Source organism: Lissotriton vulgaris, chromosome 7 (genome assembly GCF_964263255.1).
Source record: "Lissotriton vulgaris chromosome 7, aLisVul1.2, whole genome shotgun sequence".
Classification (NCBI taxonomy): Eukaryota; Metazoa; Chordata; class Amphibia; order Caudata; family Salamandridae; genus Lissotriton; species Lissotriton vulgaris.
This window is the reverse complement of record NC_141695.1, coordinates 385,346,364-385,369,065: the sequence shown is the minus strand read 5'-3', so window position 1 is coordinate 385,369,065 and position 22,702 is coordinate 385,346,364. Positions and strand designations below refer to the sequence as shown.

Here is a 22,702-nt window from a genome sequence, read left to right as displayed (position 1 = left end):
GAGCTTATTTAACTTTTGTTTGTATAGATTGTTACTGCAAATGTCCATGTATAAACAGGTGTTATATTAACAAATGTAATGGTATTTAGTGCTAAGAACTTTTGATGCTTAATAATTAAACCTGTTAACTTTGGCTTTATAATTATGCTGTCTTTTTTGTAATTTCTTATTCTTATAATGACTTGAAGCAAGTTCGGTTAGAACCTCTAAACATAAAAAAAGTACAGCAGAAAGAAACAAGGCTAGAAAGCCTCAAAAATGTCATAATTTATTTTTATTCTCACTAGAATTATCTTGTGTACCTCCTAGGATTAGAGAACCGGTGTTGTGATTAGAATAACAAATAACAAAGCACATTTTTCATTCAGTTTCAGTTTTTCCTTTAATTCTGAATACTTCCAACATCATCTGTGGCAGAATCAAAAGCAAATTAATAACGGGCATCTAACAAAGTGGACAAATAAATAAGAGCATCTTTTTGGTCACAATAAATACATTTTTCCTTGTTCAATATATACAGACATAGTCAATAAAATAAATAAATAAACCATAGAAGAATAAATACATTTCATAAATAAATAACAAAAGTGCCCTCTAAAAAAAGAGCAACTTGCATAACATATATAAAGCACTTCTCTTTTCAACAACCCGCGTTGCTTGCATATGAGAACAAAACTTCTTTTGGGATGAAGGGCATCAGAAGCAAAGACCTAATACTTCTAGAAGTTCCAAGAACAAATATATTATTAAATTATTGTTTCTCTTGAAACACAAAAAGATTTGGAATGCGCTATTATCTTGATCCATCTTAACCCATTTTCAAAAGGTATCTCAAAAATAGCTTCTTTCACAGACATGATTATCAATGCCCAAACTGTCCTTGTTGAGCTGATCAGATGTCGCTGTATTCTATGGTTAGGGCACCATTTTTTGACATTACTGTACCAGGCTCTACCTTTGTTAACAACTCTGCACCACTTACTCTTGGGAGCAGATGACACTATACAAAAACCAAGAAAATAAAGAAATAAATAGTAAGCCATTTTCTATTGACATTGCAGCAGTGCAGGATTGCCCAATCAAGAGAGAAAAACTGTGTATGCCACAGGTTGCGCATCTTCCTCTGCTAGGCATCATGGTTTAATACTTAAACTACACACATAAAAATGCACTTGAGCTCAGCCATCAGGGCAGCACCAAGTTCAATAGCATGGTCAAATCATGATCACCTTTGGTTTGATCATGAATTATGAAGATTGGCTAGTGACCATGAAAACATGACAGGTTTGAACAATAGTTGACCCTAATAATGGCATCATTAGGGAATCTTGGTTCTTCCAGGTTGAATAGATCTCCCTTGTCTGAATGTGTCTCAACCTAGAAGTACTGACCAAAATAAAGAAAGGCATGCATTACAATGGTGTCCTGATGTGCAACCCCTCTATTAGCATACCTCACAATATTCTTATGTCCAATATGGATCTTTGCTCTGGCTAAAATGTATTTAATGAATACATTCTCAGTTTAACTGGAGTCATTTCATGTGGCACAATAATTAAGGGATGATATTTTGACTTCATGGGTAGTGTTTGTTGAAATAAGCTTGGCCGTCCTCCAACTACAACAGCATAGAACATTTCAGGAGTACAAAATAATGGCACAGTGGTCTTCCAATGGACTCTGGAAGCGGAGCCTTATACCAATAGTTCTCATAGTCATTGGAAAGATTTCCGTCTCAAGAGTGCTGTATAGCGAGAATAGAAAACAATGGCCTAGATCTATTAAGACTTAGCGCTTGATTTGTGTTACTTTTGTAATGTAAACCCTATGTAAAGCGGTATAATGGTATTTACTTTCCAACGCAAATCAGGATTTGTAACACAACATAGTGATATTTGATACTTTCCACTACTTTGCATCAAGGGGGCGTTCCATGAGTGGTAAATGGGCATTAGCATGCACCCACCCAGGTGTTGTTATGCAAATCCCTACCTACCAAGAATAGTAGACACGGATTTGCACCAAAACCTCAAGCCTTCTTGAGCCAGACACAACAGAGAATTGTTTTCACTTCTCCATGCTTTTCAAATATTACGTGTGCTGCATTGTACAGAACACTCACAACGTGGTAAAAGTATTACAGCTTAGCAGTTGTACTAGGGGGCTCCACTTCCAGTACAAAATGGATGCTTCACATCATGCGCGCACTTCTGCATCATGGAGCAAGAGTGTGTGCATTGGCACATGGCAGCCTAAAATGCGCTGGCGCTAGGGAGAGAAAAACAGCACAATATCTCAGTAGATATGTCGCTGGGTTTCACTCTCCCTTTCATGCAATGCAGTACACCAACTTTAGTTACTTTGCTTCGTTGTCTCACATTTCAGTGAACATCCCCCAATGTGTTCAAGGCTACTGAGCCCAAATTTTGAATTATGCCTGAGAAGGGCATGGTGTGGATGGCGTACACCCAAGATACAGTCTATGAGGTGCATATAAGATGACATGCTCTCCTCTCTTTTAAATTGACTGTCTTTCGATGGTAGTGACCCTTGTAGGTGCAGGTGGGGACGATTTTTGAACGATGCGTCAATGAGGTTTACCAGAAGATCACTGCTTTTCTTGACCTAATCCAAGACATGTCCATAGTGGCTGGCCTCAGACTGAGTGTTGAATGGGTCATCAGACTCCACGTCTAGGATTCTCTTTCTCAGACCCTCGAAATGGTCGCTGTTCATGAACATCTCCTCAAGCGGGACGGTGTTCTGCATCGGCAGGAACTGCGTAAGGGGCGGTCCTTTTGAAGCCTTTAAAGCCAATGAGGCTCTGTGCTTTTCAGAGTAGTACAGGACATAGCCGTCCTTCAGAGCAACTTCCCGGAAGTTGCAGTCTTCTTCTTTGTAGGACTCCTGCAAAAAGAGAGAACAAGCAAAGAATCAGGGTAGGTAACCGGTGCAGCACATTACTTAGAAGAAGACAGTGTGAACTTCTACATTTTTCTTTTTAAAAAAATCACAAATTTGGAGTGCTTGAACATTACTCCATGCCGCCCACCTGACTTCCGGGGGAAGGGGGGGGGGGGGGGGGGCGGGGATTGCAAAAAAATTCGAATTTGTTGGTTTTTTTTCAAAATAAAATACTTTACTGAGAAATAGAATTTTGAATACCATAGCACTTGAATTAAAAACTATATTATTTTGAAACGCCTTTATAGATTTCATGACTTTACAAAAAATATATTTTTAGAACTCTTACATTTACAATCTGAGTTTTTTTTTGTTAAATGCTCGTATTTGTTCAAACCGTTTCCTTCTGCAGGCAGAATGCTCGAAAGTATGTTGCAAAGAATAGACTATATTTTATAAGAAAGTGAAGACCGAACAATGATAATTTCTGCAGTGGGCAAAGCTAACACAGATCAAGTGCAATTCTGACATTTAAAAATGATTCTTATAATGCTTTTATATGTTTTAGCCGCTTTGGAAAATATATAATTATGAAGCAAATTGACAAAATAGAAACTGACAAAAACTGATTACATAGACATGATAGTTTAGTGAGCAGAGCACCTGCTGAAAATATAGAAGTATAAATGCTCACAATTGGCTATCGTTTTCAAACCTTTTGGATTTTGTCCGCAAGCACAGCCCAAACTATTTATTTTTCTGGCTACAGTTATCTTTTTTCCCTACTCCAACTTACATTGTATATTTATGTTTTTGTTTTTGGGAGCAGAATATTAGGTTTTATAATTTCTCCCTAGGAATGTGACGGGCTCTGCAACATACACAAATGCAAAAAGAACATTTGATGCACAGAATGCAGAACAATGTCATACATTCACCCCAGTACAGAGATCTGGGCCTAAATCCATCGTTTTTTGCTCACCATGCCATTCCACTTTGGACCCAGTCATATGCAAATCAGCCATGGCCCTGTGCCCAATGGGAAAAGTCCAGCCCGAACTGCCTGGTCAAGTCCTCCCTGGACTGGAAACAAGCATCCTAGGACCGGTTTCGGGCTTTCAGCCCTCTTCAGCCAGGATAGCTTGACTCCAGTGGCATGGAGAGCACAGGATTCACCTCTGAGCATACCCGTTCCACTTGGGGTGACAAATGCAAAAATAACAATTGATGGACAGAATGCAGAACAATGTCATACATTCACCACAGTACAGAGATCAGGGCCTAAATCCATCGTTTTTTTGCTCACCATGCCATTCCAGTTTGGACTCAGCCATATGCAAATCAGTCTCGACCCTGCGCCCAATGGGAACAGTGCAGCCCGAACTACCAGGCCAGGTCCTTCCTGGACTGGAAACAAGCATCCTAGGACCGGTTTCGGGCTTTCAGCCCTCTTCAGCCAGGATAGCTTGACTCTGCAACATACACACTAGCCTTTTTAATACTTTGTTCATATGGACCAGCTTAGCCCCAAAGTTTGAATTTCCCTCTGAACACAAAAGCGCCAGGGTTTGGGCTTGTCCTAGTGCTGCGCCCAAACCCGTTTGTGGGACTCCTCTGCTAATGTATGCAAGGAGGAGTGTCAGGTCCAGCCAGTGCAAAAACCTGATTTGCTAAAATAATGTGATCTGGCTTAGTCAAGGCGCTGGGGGTGGGTGTGAACAGCTCCGCTGGGGTCATTGGAAGAGCCAGGTCTTGAGGCCCTTCCCAAATTGGTGCAGTGTCGGGCTTTGCCGGAGATGAAAGTGGAGTTCTGTCCAGGTCTTGGCTGTGAAGTAGGAGAAGGACCTTCCACCTGTTCTGGTCCTGTAGAAGCGTTGGGCAGTGGCTATGGAGAGGTCGGCTGAGCAGAGGTTTCTCTTAGGGGTTTGGAAGTAGATGCGGCAGTTAAGGTATTGGGTCCGGTGTTGTGGAGGGCCTTGTAGGCGTGCGTGCGTGAGCAGCTTGAAAGTTCTTCTTCTTTTGATGTTGAGCCAGTGGAGGTTGCAGAGGTGTTGGGGGATGTGGTTGTGCCATGGGACATGGAGAATTAGTCTGGCTGCAGCATTCTGGACGGTCTGTAGTTTGAAGAGGAGTTTTTTGTTGATTCTGTGAGTAGAGGACGTTGCCGTAGTTCAGTCTGCTGGTGACGAATGCGTGAGTGACCGTTTTTCGGGAGTCGGGGGGGAAGAGGGGAGGAGGATCTCTTGAATTTCTTGCATGGTATGGGGAGGGTATTGAAGCATGGTGAAGAGATGGCGTTGATCTGGAGATTCATTATGGTGAGTGATGAGTCCAGTATGATGCTGAGGTTACGTGCATGGTCTGTTGGGGTGGATGGCTTTCTGTGGGCGGGGGGCTACTAGGTGTCATCCCATGCGGAGGACGTGGAGCTGAGGATAAGGACTTCTGTTTTCTCCAAGTTGAGTTTTGGGCAGCTGTTCCTCATCCAGGTTGTGACAGCCTTCATCCCTTCTTGGAAATTGTGTCTGGTGATGTTGGGTTCCTTGGTGAGGGAGAGGATGAGCTGGGTGTCATTGGTGCAGGAGACGATTTTGAGCCTGTGGTTTCTGACGATGGTTGCAAGGGGGCCATGTAGACGTTATAGAGGGTGAGGCTGAGGGAGGATCCTTGGGGTACTCCTCATCTGATCTCTGTTGGTTCTGGGAGGATGGGCGGGAGTCTTATACTCTGTGTTATGCCTGTGAGGAATGATCGTTGCTAGTCTAGGGTCTTTCCTAGGATGCTGGCATCATGGAATCTGGTGGCTAGTGGGAGGTAAGAGACAGTGTCTAAGGCTGCTGATAGGTCCAGCAGGATGAGCGCTGCAATTTGGCCTTGGATGAGGAGGGCGCAGATGTCGTCTGTGTTGGCGAGAAGGGCAGTCCCGGTGCTTTGGTTGCAGCGGAATCCAGATTGAAAGGTGTCTAGGATGTTGTTGGTTTCAATGAAGTGTGCTAACTGGGTGTTGACAGCTTTTTCAATGATCTTGGCTGCAAAAGGGAGCAGTGAGATGGGCCTGAAGTTTTTTAGGTCTATCGGTCAGCAGAGGGCTTCCTTAGGAGGGGTTGACCTCGGCACACCTCCAGTTGTCAGGGAATGTGATGGTCTCAAAGGAGCAGTTGATGGTTTGAAACAGCTCTAGTACGTTGGCAGTGGCGGCCCTGTTGAAGATGTGTGGCGGGCAGGGATCAGAAGGTGCTCTGGTGTAGATGATCTTCATGGTCTTTAGGGTGTCTTCTGTTATGAGTGGGGTCCAGGTAAGAAGGGTCTGTTGGGTGGTGTCACTGGGGGTGGCATTGGGGTGGTGCAGAGGTCTTGGTCGTCGAAGCTGTCAGAGAGCATCTTGAGGTAAAAGAAGGAGCTGAATCTGTTGTAGAGGTTTTGAGAGGGAGGGATGTCAGAAGTTTCACTGTTGGGTTTTGCAAATTCCTGTATGATGGCAAAGAGTTTCTTGGAGTTGTGGGCGTTGGAGAGGATTCTGTCTTGGAGGAAGTTTTTCTTTGTGGATTTGCTGAGTTGGCAATGTGCCGTGGTGGCTGTTTTGTAGGCGGAGCGTGCTGCCAGAATTTTGCTGTTTCTCAATGTCTTTTCCAGTCATTGGCAGGAGAGCTTGGATTCTTGGAGTGCCGTGGTGAATCAGTTAGCTTTCTTGTTGTGTCGTCTCATGGAGTTCTGGAGGGGGGTGAGTGTGTTGGCACAGTTGGCAATCCATTTATGGAGGTTGCTTGCCGCTGTGCTGGTTTCTGTCGTAGTTGGAGGTGGAGTGCAGGTGAGAGTGGAGGTGAGGTGTTCATTGGAGATTTTGTTCCAGATTCTGCACTGGAGGCGGCGTGTGTACATGTGTGCGGCTGGTTCAGTAAAGGAGAAATGGATGCAGTCGTTGTCAGTCCAGAGCAATTCTGTGGTGTGGCTGAAGAAGATGTTGTTTCCTGCTTCGAAAATGGGATCGAGTGTGTGTCCCCCTGTGTGAGTGGGGCGGAGACAAGTTGCTTCAGCCTATGTTGATGAGATTCCCTAGGAGGATGGTGGTGTTGGGGTCGCTGTGGTTGTCCAGGTGGAAGTTTAGGTCTTTGAGTAGTATGTAGTCTGTAGAGTCGAGGGTGTGGGGTGCGATGAGGTTGGCGATGACGTTGGTGAAAGTGGTCTGGGGGCCACGTAGTCTGTAGGCAAGTGTTGCACAGGGCGTCGTTCTGGGGTTGGGATGGATCTGGAAGTGGATGTGTTCCATGGGGGGGGGGGGGCGAGGCGTCGCCTGAACCGGTGGTTTTCAATTGGAGGGAGCTTTTATGGATGATTGTGAGGCCTCCTCCTGGTCAGTTGGGGCGCTCTTTTCTTAGGAACTTGTGTCCATCAGAGATGGCGGTTGCCATATCAGATGCAGAGCTGGAGTTGGTCCAGGTCTTTGTGAGGAAGGCGACGTTGAGCGTGTGAGTGTTGAGGAGGTCCCAGATTTTTACAGCATGTCTGTGCAGGGAGCATATGGTGAAGAGGCCTTGGATCAGTAGTTTGTGTGTGCTGGCGAGCAGTGGGCTGGGGGCTACTCTTGGGGTCTGGAGGTGGGTGAAGGTGCACCATCAGTGTTGGCAGGAGATCGGGCCTTGGGTGTTGCTTAGCATTGAGAGCTGGCAGTCGCTGTTGCATCTAGGATTGAGTGCATGGGGAGGGCTGTGGTCATAGCCGCGGGGGCTTGGGACACCAGGGTCCCTGTCGCTGGTCGGGTGGTGGATAGGCACAGACGGACTTGCTTTTGGGGTGCCCACTGCCAGCTGCCGCAGCGCAGCGGCTGCCATTAAATAGGGGGAGGGCGATCAGCTGAGAGAGACATGCTGGGGGAGGGGCTCCGTGGCAGCAGCGGCGGGGGAGCGTGGGAAGAGGGAGTGAGGAGGGCGAGAGGGAAGAGGGGCAAAAAGAAAGAGGCAAAAAGAAAGAGGCAAAAAAGAGAAAAAGGCAATGAAAGAAGAGGCAAAGAGACAGAAAAGCAATGAAAGAGAGGTAAATGAGAAAGGCAATGAGAAGCGGCAGAGAGAGAAAAGGCAATGAGCGAGAGGGAAAAGAGAAAGGCAATGAGAAAGCGACAGAGAGCGAAAAGGCAATGAAAGAGAGGTAAATGAGAAAGGCAATGAGAAAGCGGCAGAGAGAGAAAAGGCAATGAGCGAGAGGGAAAAGAGAAAGGCAATGAGATCGCGGCAGAGAAAGAAAGAGGCACAATGGACACAGGACAGAGTGGAATAGCAGAAGAGCAGGGTGCTCTTCCACTAGACCACCAGGGATGAGGTGCAGGCAGGAGCCTGCGGGTGGAGGAGGGCCTCCAACACCTACCTGGAAGGGGCTTTGACCAAGAAGGTCAAAGGTCTTGCCCCAAAAACAAACACCAAAAAAAGCAGGCGCAAGCAATGGGTAAAGGCAATACTTTTCCTGATATACTAAAGTGTGAGTGTACCCTAAAGCACATATCTTATAGGTCTGGCCATTGTTGGGGTGTCTACTCCTAGCATTTCTACTAGGAGGGTGTACATCTAATACAAATCTAAGGCTGGAAGGTACAGAATCAACGTTGTACCACAGTGCACAGCTCTATGTGATGCAGAACAGATAGACATAGATTGCATCTTCAACAGGCTACTCATGCTAATTCTGCTCATTCCACAATGCAACGCTGCTCAGTTCTTCCTTGCGTGGAGGACAGTAAATCTGGGCCAAACATGTTTGATACATAACGTCTGACATGTTTCAGTGATGTGTGATAGGTGGTTGAATGATAAGCTATGTTAGGTTACCAGTTCTTGTATAGCAGGCCTCTGCCACTGATATAGCTTCTTATTGCATTGGGCTGTCCTAACCATTCATGTTCTTTTCTGTCTGTACTGTGCTACGCTGTTATGTTACCAGTACTTTTTAGCAGGCAAGTGCCATTACTATAGCTTCTACCTTCTGTGAGCTATTCTACCCAGACTTGATCCTGACTGCCTGGACTGATACTACAAATACCTTGAATGTCTGACTGTACGTTGTCAAATGACTGTGGGAACCTTGAGATCCAGGTCCATGGCAGTCTGGCTTTCTGTGAGTGTGTGTGTCTGTGTTTGAAAGAAAGATAGGACGTTGTGTGCATGCCTATACAAGTAGTTTTGACCAACAAACTCACAAGTGGACTAAAGTTACCTGAAGGGGGGATGTTTTGTGGCAGCTGGAATAAAGTACAAGAAGAGCAAATGGAATGATGTTGCAACAAAAGACACCCTTGTGTCTAAGTTAAGTTGCAAGAAAATGCAAATTATGGCGCATGAAGCAGCGCATTATATGGCACAATCATTTTGGTGTCTTGTCGTTTTAACACATTAATTGTGTCTGGACATCTGTAATACCTCATTAGTACCAGTTTTACTTCTGACTATAGTTATCAGTAACTGAAATTTGACCAATTAACCTTTGAAAATGGTTTGACACTGAGCAGAACCATGTGTGATGTTTTTGATTACTTTTCATCCATTTGAGTTAAGAAAACGATACAAATTATAAAGCAGATGGTTGATTATAAGGCAAGTAAGGCAAATCCATAATTATGCAGAAAACACCACTGCTGCAGAATCAAACTATGCCAGTGGCCTGGTGTATAAGTGTGATTCTAAAAGTGTTAAGTTGCTAACCTATAAGTATTTGATTTTGAAGTGGTTGTGTGAATGCAGAAAGATTTAGTGAGATGGTCCAAGGTTAGGAAGACCTGTTGGCAGATGCTAAGCAGGCATGAAGGCTTCTTAGATAGCTATTAATGGCTGCCCGCCCTGTCTATACCACATATTTTGGATTGGCTGCTCAAAATTGATCTTCTACTTATCCAATGGAAATTATTTTGAATTATATACCACTGCCAAGGGCTACATCAGTTGGCACATGCTCTCTGAACAAATTATAAGCATGCGATGGAAGCAACCGGTACAGCCTGAGGCAGACAAACTATAAACCAGAAGAATATTCCACCCGCAGAAGAGGGAATGTTTTAAATTAAACAGAAAACAGAAAGAGAAACATTAGAATGTTGGAGAGAAATTCTGGCGAAAGTTATTTTTGGCCAACTACAACTTCACTGTCTTCAGTGGAGCTCTCAACATTCAAATGTTCTCATTGACTTTCGTCCACAGGAGTTGGAAGGAAGCCACTTGGCCACTGAGCTGTCTGTGTAGAAGCACTGTTATATCCCAGTCATAGCAGAGATGTTGCATTCTCTGTGATATTCCAACAGCTGGATAAACATCTGTCAGCACTTTAACTCCGGCTCATAACTCTTCCTTCCTGTTGTCCTCACCAGCAATGAACAGCCAAATGCTGCAGAGCCAACGAGTTCTGCATGAGCTCACACTGTGTTAATAGCTGATAAGTAACCCCCTATTCATATCACACTTTTAGCCAGCACTGGCTTCATAGTTAATAATTCTTATCATTCTGGGAATAGTATTTTCACTTTTTGTATGTTCTAGCATCAAGCCCCAACAATGAAAGTGTGAAACGCGTGGAGGCAGCACCAATCGTGAAGTAAATCGAGAGAGGCCAAAGTTTTACAATAAATATGTACTAGTCACATTTAAATATGTACCAGAGACATTTGGGGCATGAAGAAACAATACATTTTCTTCCCCTCCTCTCTTAATATCAACTTTATGTTTATTCTTATTTTTATTTTTTAGTTCACTTCCTCACGCTTCCCTTCCCATTATTAATGTATTGTTTCTTCATGCACCCAATGTCTCTGACCTGTGGTTGTATAAACTTTGTTCTACAACTAATCTAGTTGTAGCTATTTTGGAGCTATAGGCTTTCCTTAGTTAAGGCAGCAAGTTCCTATGCTAGTACATATTTATATGTGACTTTGTTATGTGAAGTGCCATCTTCTATGTTCCTAGATTCTGTATAACTTTTTTTTAACCCCTTCACTGCGGCGGCTATTCCGCCGCAGTGCTAAGGGGGTGGGGCGGCCGCGCGGCGGCCGCATGCTGGTGACGGAACTGCTCCGTCACCAGCGTCGGTGGTGCTGTGCTTATGACGGAGCGGTTCCGTCATGGCCCGCCCCGCTCAATGGAACGCTCAGCGCAGGCGCGGAATTCGCGCCGCGCAGGCGCTCCGAGCGGGCCATGACGGAACCGCTCCGTCATCAGCACAGAGCCACAGCAGCTGATGACGGAGCGGTTCCGTCATCAGCAGGCAACGGGTTAATTATGTATGTATTGTGATGTACCTTTAAAATGTCAGTATGTGTTCTTAATATATATGTATATTTCACGTTGTTTTCAGCCCTGACGGAGCCCCCATGGTTGGGGAGCGAAACGCGTTGGCTGTTCTGTGCACTTTGAAAATACGAAAATAAAAAGAAAAATCTATTTTTGTAAAACTTTGGCCTCTCTCGATTTACTTCACGATTGGTGCTGCCTCCACGCTTTTCAAATTTTCTATCTGGGATTCGAGTGGGACCGAACCACAGCAGGTCTTGGAGGTTGGACAGCACAACAAGATTGAACATTTTATGGGACTTTGGAAATTTGAGGTGCTTGCTGGTTAATCCGCTGTGGAGTTTCTTTCTTTCCCCAACAATGAAAGTGCTCTGTGCTTGAATTTGAGGAATGCGCATGACATAAGGCTTCTCGCAGGATATTACCCGGAGGATTGTCTAACTAGAGAGATAATATCTACTGCTTGACGTGGAAATCAGGTCTATGACAGAAGAAACTACATATAGCTGTACAACTAACCACTAACAACAATGCATACAAGCTTCCAAAAGAACACTTTAGATAAAACACCATGCACAGATCACACCCTGCACGGCATGCCATGGGGTTGGGCATCTAAGGGCTCACAGCATTTTCCCCTTAACATGCCATGCAGTACCATCCAACAGCAGACGGCCTGGACGAACCTACAACTAGATGCACTATCATGGTGCCCAACAACACTTGCTGCCAAGCCACAACACACAAGCATCTCTAGCGGCTGGACAATGTCCCTGTCTATCAATCTGAAGATCTGTAAGCATTCGCCAAAGCCTTCTGACCTGAACCCTTAAACATTCAAATCATAACCCACAGCTCAACGAATACTACAGTCACCAAAGCAAGAATAGGACAATAATGCACCACTGTACACACATAATCAGCAGCTGAAGGAGACTCCTGCTTTTGATGGAAACTCAGGAACCATCTGGGTAGTCACCAGACTCCTGAAAGTGCTACCCAGCCAGACAATTAGCAGAATATGAGCTATACAGAAGGCAATGCCATAACATTACATACAAGGTTTTAGTATGTGGCCCAGAGCTCCATGGCATGTCAGGGTCCCAGAGGCTTCATATAACACCAGATTAAACAGTTTCTTGCGGTTCTCTCCATCTGTTTCTCACAGATGCCAACTGACTCAATAGTATGAAGGTCATCTTATCCAGTCTTCGATATTTATTCAACCATACTTTTCATTACGGGATCCACATTTGCCACGTTTAGAATGAAAGACCCGGCATTCTACATACTGTTAGCTGAATAGCCAGAACTGGTGGAATGCGGCCCTCGTGAAATCAAGCCACTGAGAAGTTATGTTCTCTGAACAAAGTTAAATTGCTTTTTCAAAGATGGAGGCAGTGTTTAGTTTGTAAAAGAATAAGTGCAACATTATGCTCAAACTTCTGTGACTGCTATTGTCAAAAGTTGGGGTTACCGAATACCAACACTGCATTGTCTGGATTCCACTTCATGCCTCTTTCATCCCCCAGCGCACACTCCCTGCACATTTTTTGAACTTTTATAAATAAATGATTCCGATATGTAGAGCGCGAACATATCACACCGTTAAAGGTTTCATGGCCCTGGGTCCGTCGGGGAGATTAAGTGAGCTATTGTCTGAGTCACATGATGCTGAGCTGAGCTGCTGCCGGCATCGAACGGTGGGCCCCGCGCTCCGGAGTCACCCGCTCTGGCTGCTGCGCCACATCCCCACCAACTCCTGGGCGTTCCCTTTCATCCCTGCTTCCTCCTTTAACCACAGTTTCTCTGTCTTTCTTTTCCTCCCTTACTTTCACCAATTGCTGCCTTTCTCTGGTTCTGGGTTACAGTCTGATGATGCAAAATAAGTCACACCGCACAAAAATGGGTGCTGGCGGGCCCCACCTGCAACCGAGGGTTCAAAGTAAGGACTGAATGGGGCCGAGCTGCAAGGACACGCAAGGGCTGTACCTGCGAATGGGCCGTGCCCTCGAATGCAGACCGAAATCAATTGGTTTCCCTGCTTTTATTACTGTATTTATTTTTAAAAACGGAAAATGCTGAAATTGGTCCTTCATTTGAGCTTCTCTCCTAGGTGAAGCTAATGAGTCAGTGGCCAGTAGCTGTACATATTAACAGCAAGAGTTGCTCGCCCCTTCCTGTTTCCGAGCTGTGCAATCTGCAGGTCACGACCAACTGAGATAACTTCAAACTTGGATCTTTGGGCTTTAAGAAGGGGACACACTTTACATTGCCAAGCACATAGGGTTATAATAATGGCCCCGGTCTCCCTAGAGTCTAAATAGCCACAGATGTGACCATGTGTTAGTGGTACAATGGTACCTTTTGCAGCTCATTTTACTCGTTATATATCATGGCTACTTAGCACACTGAAGTCCCACAGAAGTCAAAAGGCCAGTAAACATTTATGCAGTTAAATACATGTAAAAATATACTGCTTGTAGCTTTAGTTTTTTCACAAACTAGAAACAAAAAATGGCGAAATACCAATAGGATGATAACAATATGACGAACACAGGGTTAAATGTTAAAAAACGGAAAAATAACTTAAACCGAGGAGCTCTACCAAGGACTCACTGGCAGACAGCGACAGGATGGAGGGTCAGGACCAGAGCCGGACAGACAAGTTACAGCACCTGAGTACAGTACCTGCAGCTGAGAAATAACCCCAACCTAACCAGCTTCCGCAAACACCTAAAAACCCTCCTCTTTAACAAATAATAACCTTGAGGGCATCATCTGTTTTTTTAGCGCCTGGACGCCTCAGGGCAGCTGCATCGCTCAATAAATCCCATTTTCATTTCATTTCATTTCATTTCATTTCAGTACCTGAGAGTAAGAAAAGCTGACCTGACACATGAGATTTCAAACCTGGGGCCTGCACCTGATGCCCAGAGCTCTGCCTCAGGTGCATGACCCACCCGGGCTACCTCCCTGCTTCATCCCTCTTGGTCCAGGCACAGTTTCAAGGCTGGGCCCTGGTGTCCTTGACACACTGCGAGCTCACCAGCCGTATCCCAGAATGTTATCTGGGCAGCAGTGTCCGGAATTACCAGCTCTGCCCGGTGCACGCCACTGCTGATAACTAAGAGTAGAAGAGACTGCATATGGTTACATAATGTCTCAGCTGACTGATAGTGGCACCTGCGATAAGCCATGCACCCTGATTGCAGGGCAGTTTTTGTTCTCACTGAACTTGCAAGTTCGACTGGGGAATTAAAGCTACAAAAAAGACATGTTTCATGAAAAGCTCCTCGGATAAAAGTGCCACATAAATGAAAGATTAATAAAAATAGCAATTATTATGACGATGAGGATTGTTATTACCCCCAGGTCCCTCCAGTCCTCGCCCCATTCATTACAAGTGGAAATAACCATCTCCCAGACAGAAAAGAGAACAGAGGCATGCTGGGATCCCTACCCTGCCCCTCCCACTGGTAGCTCTTAACCAGTCATCACCCAGCATTCCCCCTGTTCTTTTTTTTCTGTCTGCTGACAAAATGGGACGAGGATTGTGATGGATGCTTCAACTGCTGGGCAGGAGGGGTGGTCTCCTGAATTCCCTATCAAGCTGTCCCTGACTGGTTTCTCTGTGCGGCTCATGGCCTGCTGGGCTTGCTAATATTATTAGCATTATTAATAACGTCAACGGTATTCTTATTAGTCGTGGTAGTATTAATGACTTTATAATTATTATACTCCTGGTGAGCATGTTCACACCTGCTCTGCTAAGTAGAAAGAGCACAACCCACACCCCTGCAGACATATAAGGAACCAGCCTTAGAGTGTTAGAAAGGTCATAGTAAGTAGGGGCCACTGTGGATGCTTTCAGTATCTTTCTATTTTTTGGGAAGACTGAAATACAGCTCAGACTGCCTAATGTGGCTCCTACATCAATACCTTGATCCTTATGAATAGTTATATTTCTACATATTAAACAGCTACTTGAAACATTTTTTTATATATTTCTGGTGCCCTAACCTGTTTTTACAGCTATAGGTGGCCTTTTGTATGCATATGCTGCTGGTGTCACATTTGCTATCTAAGACAGGGGCGTTCAAACGGATTCACATAAGAATTTCAAGATATCCAACAAGAGTGCATAAAGTGATTCTAAACTGAAATGATTTAAAAAAGCCTGTCATCCTGGACATCTGGCAAGGGACTGACCCTCCTAAACTTATGGTGGATACGCCTAATCTATGTAAATACATTGAATAGGAGTTCTATAATTCACATAGACAATGGAAACAAAGAAATTGTCTATCACTTCTGCCCAGAAAATCAAGTTATATGCATACATGTGAATTATATTTTGTAAGCCTGGAGGCTCTAACTTCCATCACTGCTTCAGTATCTGTGCGCGTCCACCACTTACCGAGCCATACAGATGGAGAGAATGGTCCATACACAGGTAGAGGCCACTTTTCTTGCCACGGATGACCAGGATACCGGGCTTCACGGCCTTGATCTCCAGCAGACCTGGAAAGCAAGAAAGACGCCAAGGGTTGGGGTCAGAGTTTTCTGAATGATTTGAATACACCTTAACACAGGCAATTACTTCAGAACCAACATAGATTAGCTTTTTGTGAAGTCTTGGGAGTAAAGCATGAAACAGAACTTGAACTAGGTAGATTTGTACAGGAAATAAAAAAAAAAATAATAACTGACAATAATGTTTAGCAGCCAATTCCTACATTTTAAAATGTATCACTATTCTTGATGAAGTTTTTGGTGAAGAAGGCACACATTGCTCTAAATGAAAAGACAAAGTTTGACTCAATTCAAATTTTATTCAGGAGTCAGCGCTGATCTCCGCATTTCTGCACCAAGAAAGAAAAGCCTCAATCAAGTTTGACCCTGAAGTTGACATATTTTGCATAATTAAAGGGATGCAACTATATTTTGTCAAACGTTTTTCGATCGAAATTGGAAGGAAGCAAATGTGCAGGTTGGCCAACTTTTTAATGATTTTTCCCAACGGTAGGAAGATAAAGGAGGCGAGAGTTGTTAATTTTGCACAAAGAAATACACCAGGAAGGCGCTGCATGCAATAAGGGACGATCTGAGTGGATTGCAGAACACTTCAAATTAGCAACCAGTTCATTGAGTTTACAGGGGCTGAAGTCTAAGTGCCCGCAAGACACATTTTGTAATGAGAACTGAGGCAAATGAATTTAATGAACAATTATAGAGAATATACTGTGTGTGTTGTGCAACTCTCCAATCATCAAGCAGGTACAGACATGTATGTGTCTTGCGATTTGATTACAAATCAACAGATGTGGAAAGTTGCCAAGGGGTGTGTAATGTCACTTCTAATTGAAGGCACTGCGGTAGCCAAAAAGCAGTTTCGAACCAGATGAAAATGTAATGAAGCGTTGAAAACACCTCATTTTCTCTCACCCAGTCCCATCGGCCTGGAAGGGACACCGGTTTGCTGGATATTGTCCTTTATTCCAAATCTCTAAAATATTTGGGCTGTCAGACACATGCCTAATGCTCAACATGCCTGGGCAATACACGAATCATCAGGATGATTGGTATATTGCCCAGGCATGTTGACATTTGGGCATGTGTCTAACATGCCACAATATTTTACAGATTTTCATCCTGAAGGATGATTTGTGCATTGCCCCGGCATGTCATCTCATCCCGCCACCCTTATCTGAGCATCACAGGGGAGCAGAAAGAAACACAGAAGTAGTCGAACATCACAAAAAACATAGAACCCCACAGCATGACATTGAATCCCAACCGGCTATGCCGGGGAAAGGCCTTTGACTTTATTAGACTCAGTCACAGTGGAGGAGCGTCGCCCCACTGCTCTTTGAGCTGTGTAAAAACAGTACAAGAACATTATCATAACAAGACGTCATTTTACTTGTCTGTGCGGGACTCGGAGCGGGGGCAGGGCTAAGCTTGCCTGGGTCGAGTGAGGAGTGGTTTGCACTCCCTAAGTGCGCATGACTGTTTGGCCGGCCCTCTTGGGCTGCCCAAACATTCATGCACACTTAGCATGTTCTCTGCTTGGCTGTGTTGCACAGCCCGGTGGAGAACATGCACAGGCTCCCATGCACTGCCTGAGCAGTCAAACAGGCCGCTCAGACCAATCATGATGGTGCTGCAGCATCGTAATTGGCTGGGAGAGTCCGGGAGCCTGTGTGCTTCCGGTGCTCAGAGTAGACGATGGAGGAGAGGCATGTGGCAGTGGGGCGGAGGGTAAGTTTATTGTATTTATTTTTTATTACCCTCACCTCACCTCCCCCATTCCGAGGCAGCCGCCACTAACAGGCACTGAGTGACATATGCTGGACTCTGTCCGTAGACCTTCCTAGAGATTTGAAGCTTCTGGGTTTTTGGTAAGTCTCCTGAATCCCTGTAACTCATCTCAAAGCTATGAGCGAATATCCTGTGAAAGAAGTTTGAGAGGACAAGGGAACCCAATTGTAAGGGTCAGGGACCTTGGGTATTTAGTAAGTTACATACACAGTGGTCCCTGACAGGGAGAATGCTAAAGAAAGGAAATAAATATAGACTCTGAATTAGTGCTATATTAAGGCTGGCTAGACGGACAGGGATAATTTAATAATATTTTAGTTCAAGACACAAATAAAGTGGGACACAATCCTGCGTCCAACACATACATTTAACACAAAGTATAACAGAGAAACAAAAACAAAGGCTCAGGCAGGCAATAACGCTTGTATGTTATGCAGGAGATAAAATGAATGAAAATGTTGAGAGTAGCCCTTTCAACAAAGGGAACTGGGCAAATGACACCAATACATGAAAAAGTATTCCCTCTGTGTGTTGGTTCCTATCTTATTATCTCTCACATACCTTTACTCAAATTCAAATTCAAACGCACTCTATATGTTGATAATATTTATATTATTTATAATTGTTAACATATAGAGTGGGTTTGAATTTGAGTAAAGATACAGGAGATAAAACATGCAAAAATTAACGACACTGTTACACATAAGTAATGAACGAGTTGGGTTTGCAGTGTGCAGTAAGTTCACTTACTGCACACCGCAAACACAACTCAATTCATTACTTATGTAATTTGACTTACTGCACACCGCAAACACAACTCAGTGAATTACTTATGTGCAACGTGTCGTTATTCATTTATGCTTGTTTTATCTCCCGTATAACATACAAGCTTTATGTCCAGCCTGAGCCTTTGTTTTTTTTTGTTTTTTGTTATTCTTTGTGTTAAATGTATGCGTTGGACGTAGGATTGTGTCCCCCTTTATTTGGGTCTCGAACTGAAATATTATTAAAATACCCCTGTCCGGCTGGACAGCCTTAATTTAGCACTGATTCAGAGTATATATTTATTCCCTTTCTCTAGCATTCTCCCTGTCAGGGACCACTGTGTTTGTAACTAACCTGTGAAAGAAGGCATTCTTTATTTACATTGTCAGACACTATGCTGATCTGAACCCCAAAATACAGCAGCCTGCACTCACTTCTATGTCCTGGGAACAGAAATCAGACCTGAAGAGTGCATCGTTTTACCTTAATGGATCCAATGCTGCTTACAATGACACCAGTTGGGTTGCATGACAGAGGCACGTATGGCTAAACCACCCGTGCCTCTACTATGCAGCCCCAGTAACGAATGCGTCTAAACGGCGCATTCCTTTACCACGCATGCCTTGACCACGCAATTTTGTGGTAGAGGCATGACTAGTAAAAGGATGTGTGGTAAAGATCACATCCCAACCCCCTGCCCTGAGCCCTAAAAACTGTGCTGCCCCTGATCCCTAAACACTACCCCAACCCCTGAGCCAAAAACACTAACCTGAGCCCCCTTGAGCCCTAAATACTACCCCAACCCCCTGACCCCTAAACACTTCTCTGACCGTTCTGAGCCCTAAACACTACCCCGACCCCCTGAGCCCTAAAAACTACCCCAACCTCCCTGACCCTAAACACTACCCCGACCCCCCAAAGCCTAAACTCTACCCCAACCGCCCATGAGCCCTAAACACTACCCTGACCCCCGAGCCCTAAAATTACCTCACCCATTAAAAACAACCCCCTACATTCCCAAAACCTGTTGCGAGCCTCACATACCTCATCTCATCCTCTCCCGATCCTTCCTGTTCGTGCACCCACCCATCCCAGCATCTAGACCGCGCACTGCCTTAACCACGCATGTGCGCGGTTAAGGCATATCAGTGGTTAAGGCATGCGTGGTTGAGCTTGCGCTGAAACGGCTCAGTGCCTGCCCGCATTCTCAAGGACGTTTCCCCACTAGTTGCCCCCACAAATGATTTCATTCGAGCAATATGAATCAAACATATGCTACCTACTTCTGGAGGATACACCTATACTAAATGCAGTCTATTGGGCTCAGACTTGGCGAATACACAAGCCCAGAACCAGTAGACACATTTTAACAGTTTTACTGCAAACAACTCACGTCAACGAAAGCGCAACAGATTCACAGGATTGTCTAATGGGCTGACAAAAATGTGACTAAACTTATTTTTTTTTAACAGGAATGACGCTGTTTGGGTGAATCGTCGAGGGAACCTGAACGCACGTGGCACACAAGAGACAGCAGCTGCTTCCTTCCCCAGCTGCACCACTTGAGCATATTTCTGAAGGGAACAGCAACACCACACAGACTCAATGAAAATAAACCTTTGGGGGCAGATTTACAAGGTCTGGCGCATCTCTGCAAATCATCAGGGATGCGCCAGTACACTTGCGACCAGCAAAACCACCCGTGCGCCACCACTGATGCGCCGCATTTACAATGAGGCGCTCCATGGCGCACGGATGGGCAGATGCGTGTTGCATCCCCCAGCGGAAATGCGGCGCATTGCTGGAGTAGCGTCGCACTTGTGACGCGGCTCCAGCAAAGCTCGGAGTGCCCTATACCTAACATGCTGCGTCAATCCTTGCGCCAGCTTCATGCAGGCGCAGGGTTTTGATGCAGCATGGCCTTAAAAGTGACTCAGTGAAATCTTGTAGATTTCACTGCGTCACTTTTACGAGGCGTACCTGCGAGGGAACGCCCACCCTGCGATGGAACGCCCACATGAAACCTAAGGCACGTTTCATGTGGCGCAGGGGTTTACAATGTGACGCATCTCCCTAGTTGCATCATGTTGTAAATAAGGCGCAACATGGTGCATGATTTACGCCGCTGCTGCGTCACAGAAGTGACGCAATAGCGGCGTAAATGTATCGCAAGGGGCTTGTAAATCTGCCCCGTGGTGTTTGGAGAGATTTGCAGAAAAGTATCACAAAACGCAAGGCAGCTTTTAAAGGTTGACTTGAGACACTTATTAACAATGTTGAAGTCCTTCTCCAGTGCCTACGCTAAGGCAATATGCAGGCAGGCCTTTAAGTGTTCCGGGTCTCACTGGTGCTGAGTACCGGCAATTTCTAAAAGGGGACCTCGAAACGGGTCTCTATTGCTACATTAGTTTATTTTATCGTTAAACAACAGCAAAATAAGCAATAATCCACCAAAAATCTCTCAAATATAAAATTCAGAAATGTAAAAGAAATTTGCACATTTTTCAAATGAGAGCTTTTTGGCAAATTCCGATGCAGCAAAATATCCTTGGTGCAACACAATCAAGCAGAATTTGGGAGATTTTTGGTGGACTACTGCTTATTTGATGCTGTTTAACGATAAAATAAACTAATGTATATACATATATTTCATATAGCTCCTTTCTGTTTTCATAGTGCTCAGTCAACAATACCAGGAGGACACATTATCAACTAAAATATTTTAAATCCAAAAAATTCATAAGAATTTTGCCTATGCTGCCTATAAAGAAACTACTACACAACTTCCAAACTTTTTAGATCTTCCCAAAAATTCCCAGACCGTCTTAAAAAAAAAAATCACAAACCCTAAACCTGGAGCCCTGCCCCTGTAGCAAAGAATACCTAGTCACAGCCTGTTATTGGTTGTAAAAGCAGTAAGGATACTCACTATATAGAGTCTGGCCCAACGATCCGCTCACTTCGCCACCTGGGGTGATCTGCAGGTGTGCTTGGCTGTCTTCGTTAGCAGCATAGAGATGTCGTAGGCGCACCTGGTCGGAGAAGTTAAGGAGTGGGTTTGAGTCGTGCACCGGAAAGGCCCCCGTCGTGCGGGAAGAGACCAAGCCCATGACCAAGAAGAGAAGGTGGGACCACCCCATCAGAGGGGACTCCGCTGCGAGGGACGAGGACTCTCTCATCATCTGAAAGGTGTGCACGAGCAACGCAAAGGCTCGCGGGCTCACAGGATAAGGTGTCAAAAATGTAAAACGCGTCCAGAAATGATAGGTTAAAAAAATCAGTGAATAAATTAAAAAGTATATTCGTGATTCAAATTTTGCCTTTTCGTTTCCTTATTGGTGTAGCAATATAGCAAGGTGAAAAAAAAAAAAAAAGTTCTAATAAATACACACTTATATATAAATATATATATAAATAATTATATAGTAGAAACCGGATTCTATTTTGAGTCTTCTTGCAGCCCTGGGTCCTGGTGATCCCGCACACAGGATAACTTGCGCTTCCACTCCCAAATAATGTAACAGGGTGAAGTATTTATACCGTCCTGTCTTCAACCCCTACCAGCCCTCCCCACCCCCTACAATCTGAGTCATCGTGACAGATATATACACAGGCACACTTTGGGCTCCATCTAACGCAAGCCGTGTTTACTTTTTTCATTGCAAACATTTTTTTCTTCTTCTAAGGTTTCCGACAAGTGACAAAAGGGAAAAGTTAAAAACTATGATGCAACTGCCGGCGGCCGTGCTGGAATGGAAGCGAAGTCACCCGGCCGGCTTATCTGCTGACTGCCGCGGGCCGGCGACTGGGATGGGGTTGGCCATTAGCGCACGTGGCTTTTTTTTTGTTGTTGCAATAGTTAAGTGCCAAGAAGCCAGCACTCGCTTTGAACTTCACTGACGTCTAGGGGGTCACAGTTCATCTCCCAGGGTTACCTATTGAGCTGGAGTCGAGGTTAGCATATATGGTCTGTGGAAGCAAAAGCAGACACGTGTGCTGGCAGGAAAGGCGCTGTCGCGGTAGAGATTCGTACTGCACAGACAGAAGTTGGAATTTGGCGCGTGCTAGGGAAGAATCCTGTAGTCTCCCTACAGCCAGAGGGTGGATACCCAGATAAGGTGGACAGCCTAATGGAAAAGCAGATTGTTTCTTAACTGGTCTCTCTCTCTCTACCTCTGACCTCTACCTCTGGGGCCGGGGTCACACCAGGTAACCCATCTCCTTCGGTTCAGCCTCAATGACCCTTCAATGTAGGCTCGGGACCCTGGCTCACATCATTATGCAAGTTCACTAGTGAGTACAATCTCTCAGTCCAGACCCGAGTCCCTGGCTTTCTGTACATGTGCTCTACCTTTGTTGAATCCTCGGTTAATAATCTAGGGCCAGATGTATGAAGTCTCGTTTGCCATCTTCTAATAATGAATTTAAGCGATTCGCTATTAGGAAAT

At 44.8% G+C, this 22,702-nt stretch overlaps 1 protein-coding gene across 1 annotated transcript; it reads right to left on the bottom strand.

Annotated features, from left to right (window-relative positions):
• Window positions 1–394: 394 nt before the first annotated feature.
• On the bottom strand, window positions 395–21,585 carry LOC147701699 (fibroblast growth factor 21-like). Its single transcript, XM_086928687.1, has 3 exons — window positions 21,184–21,585; window positions 15,586–15,689; window positions 395–2,907 (listed from the first exon to the last, which is right to left on the bottom strand). Exons 1-3 carry the CDS (start codon window positions 21,434–21,436, stop codon window positions 2,626–2,628), a joined length of 639 nt encoding a protein of 212 aa, XP_086784813.1. The 5' UTR covers window positions 21,437–21,585; the 3' UTR covers window positions 395–2,625.
• Between the last annotated feature and the right edge of the window lie 1,117 nt (window positions 21,586–22,702).

Excerpts from the sequence above, each read along its gene's own strand:
- LOC147701699 (XM_086928687.1), bottom strand. The coding sequence starts at position 21,436 with ATGATGAGAGAGTCCTCGTCCCTCGCAGCGGAGTCCCCTCTGATGGGG. Across the intron at positions 15,690-21,183 it reads GTTGGGCCAGACTCTATATA|GTCTGCTGGAGATCAAGGCC; the intron begins GTGAGTATCCTT and ends CTTGCTTTCCAG. Across the intron at positions 2,908-15,585 it reads CTCTCCATCTGTATGGCTCG|GAGTCCTACAAAGAAGAAGA; the intron begins GTAAGTGGTGGA and ends CTCTTTTTGCAG.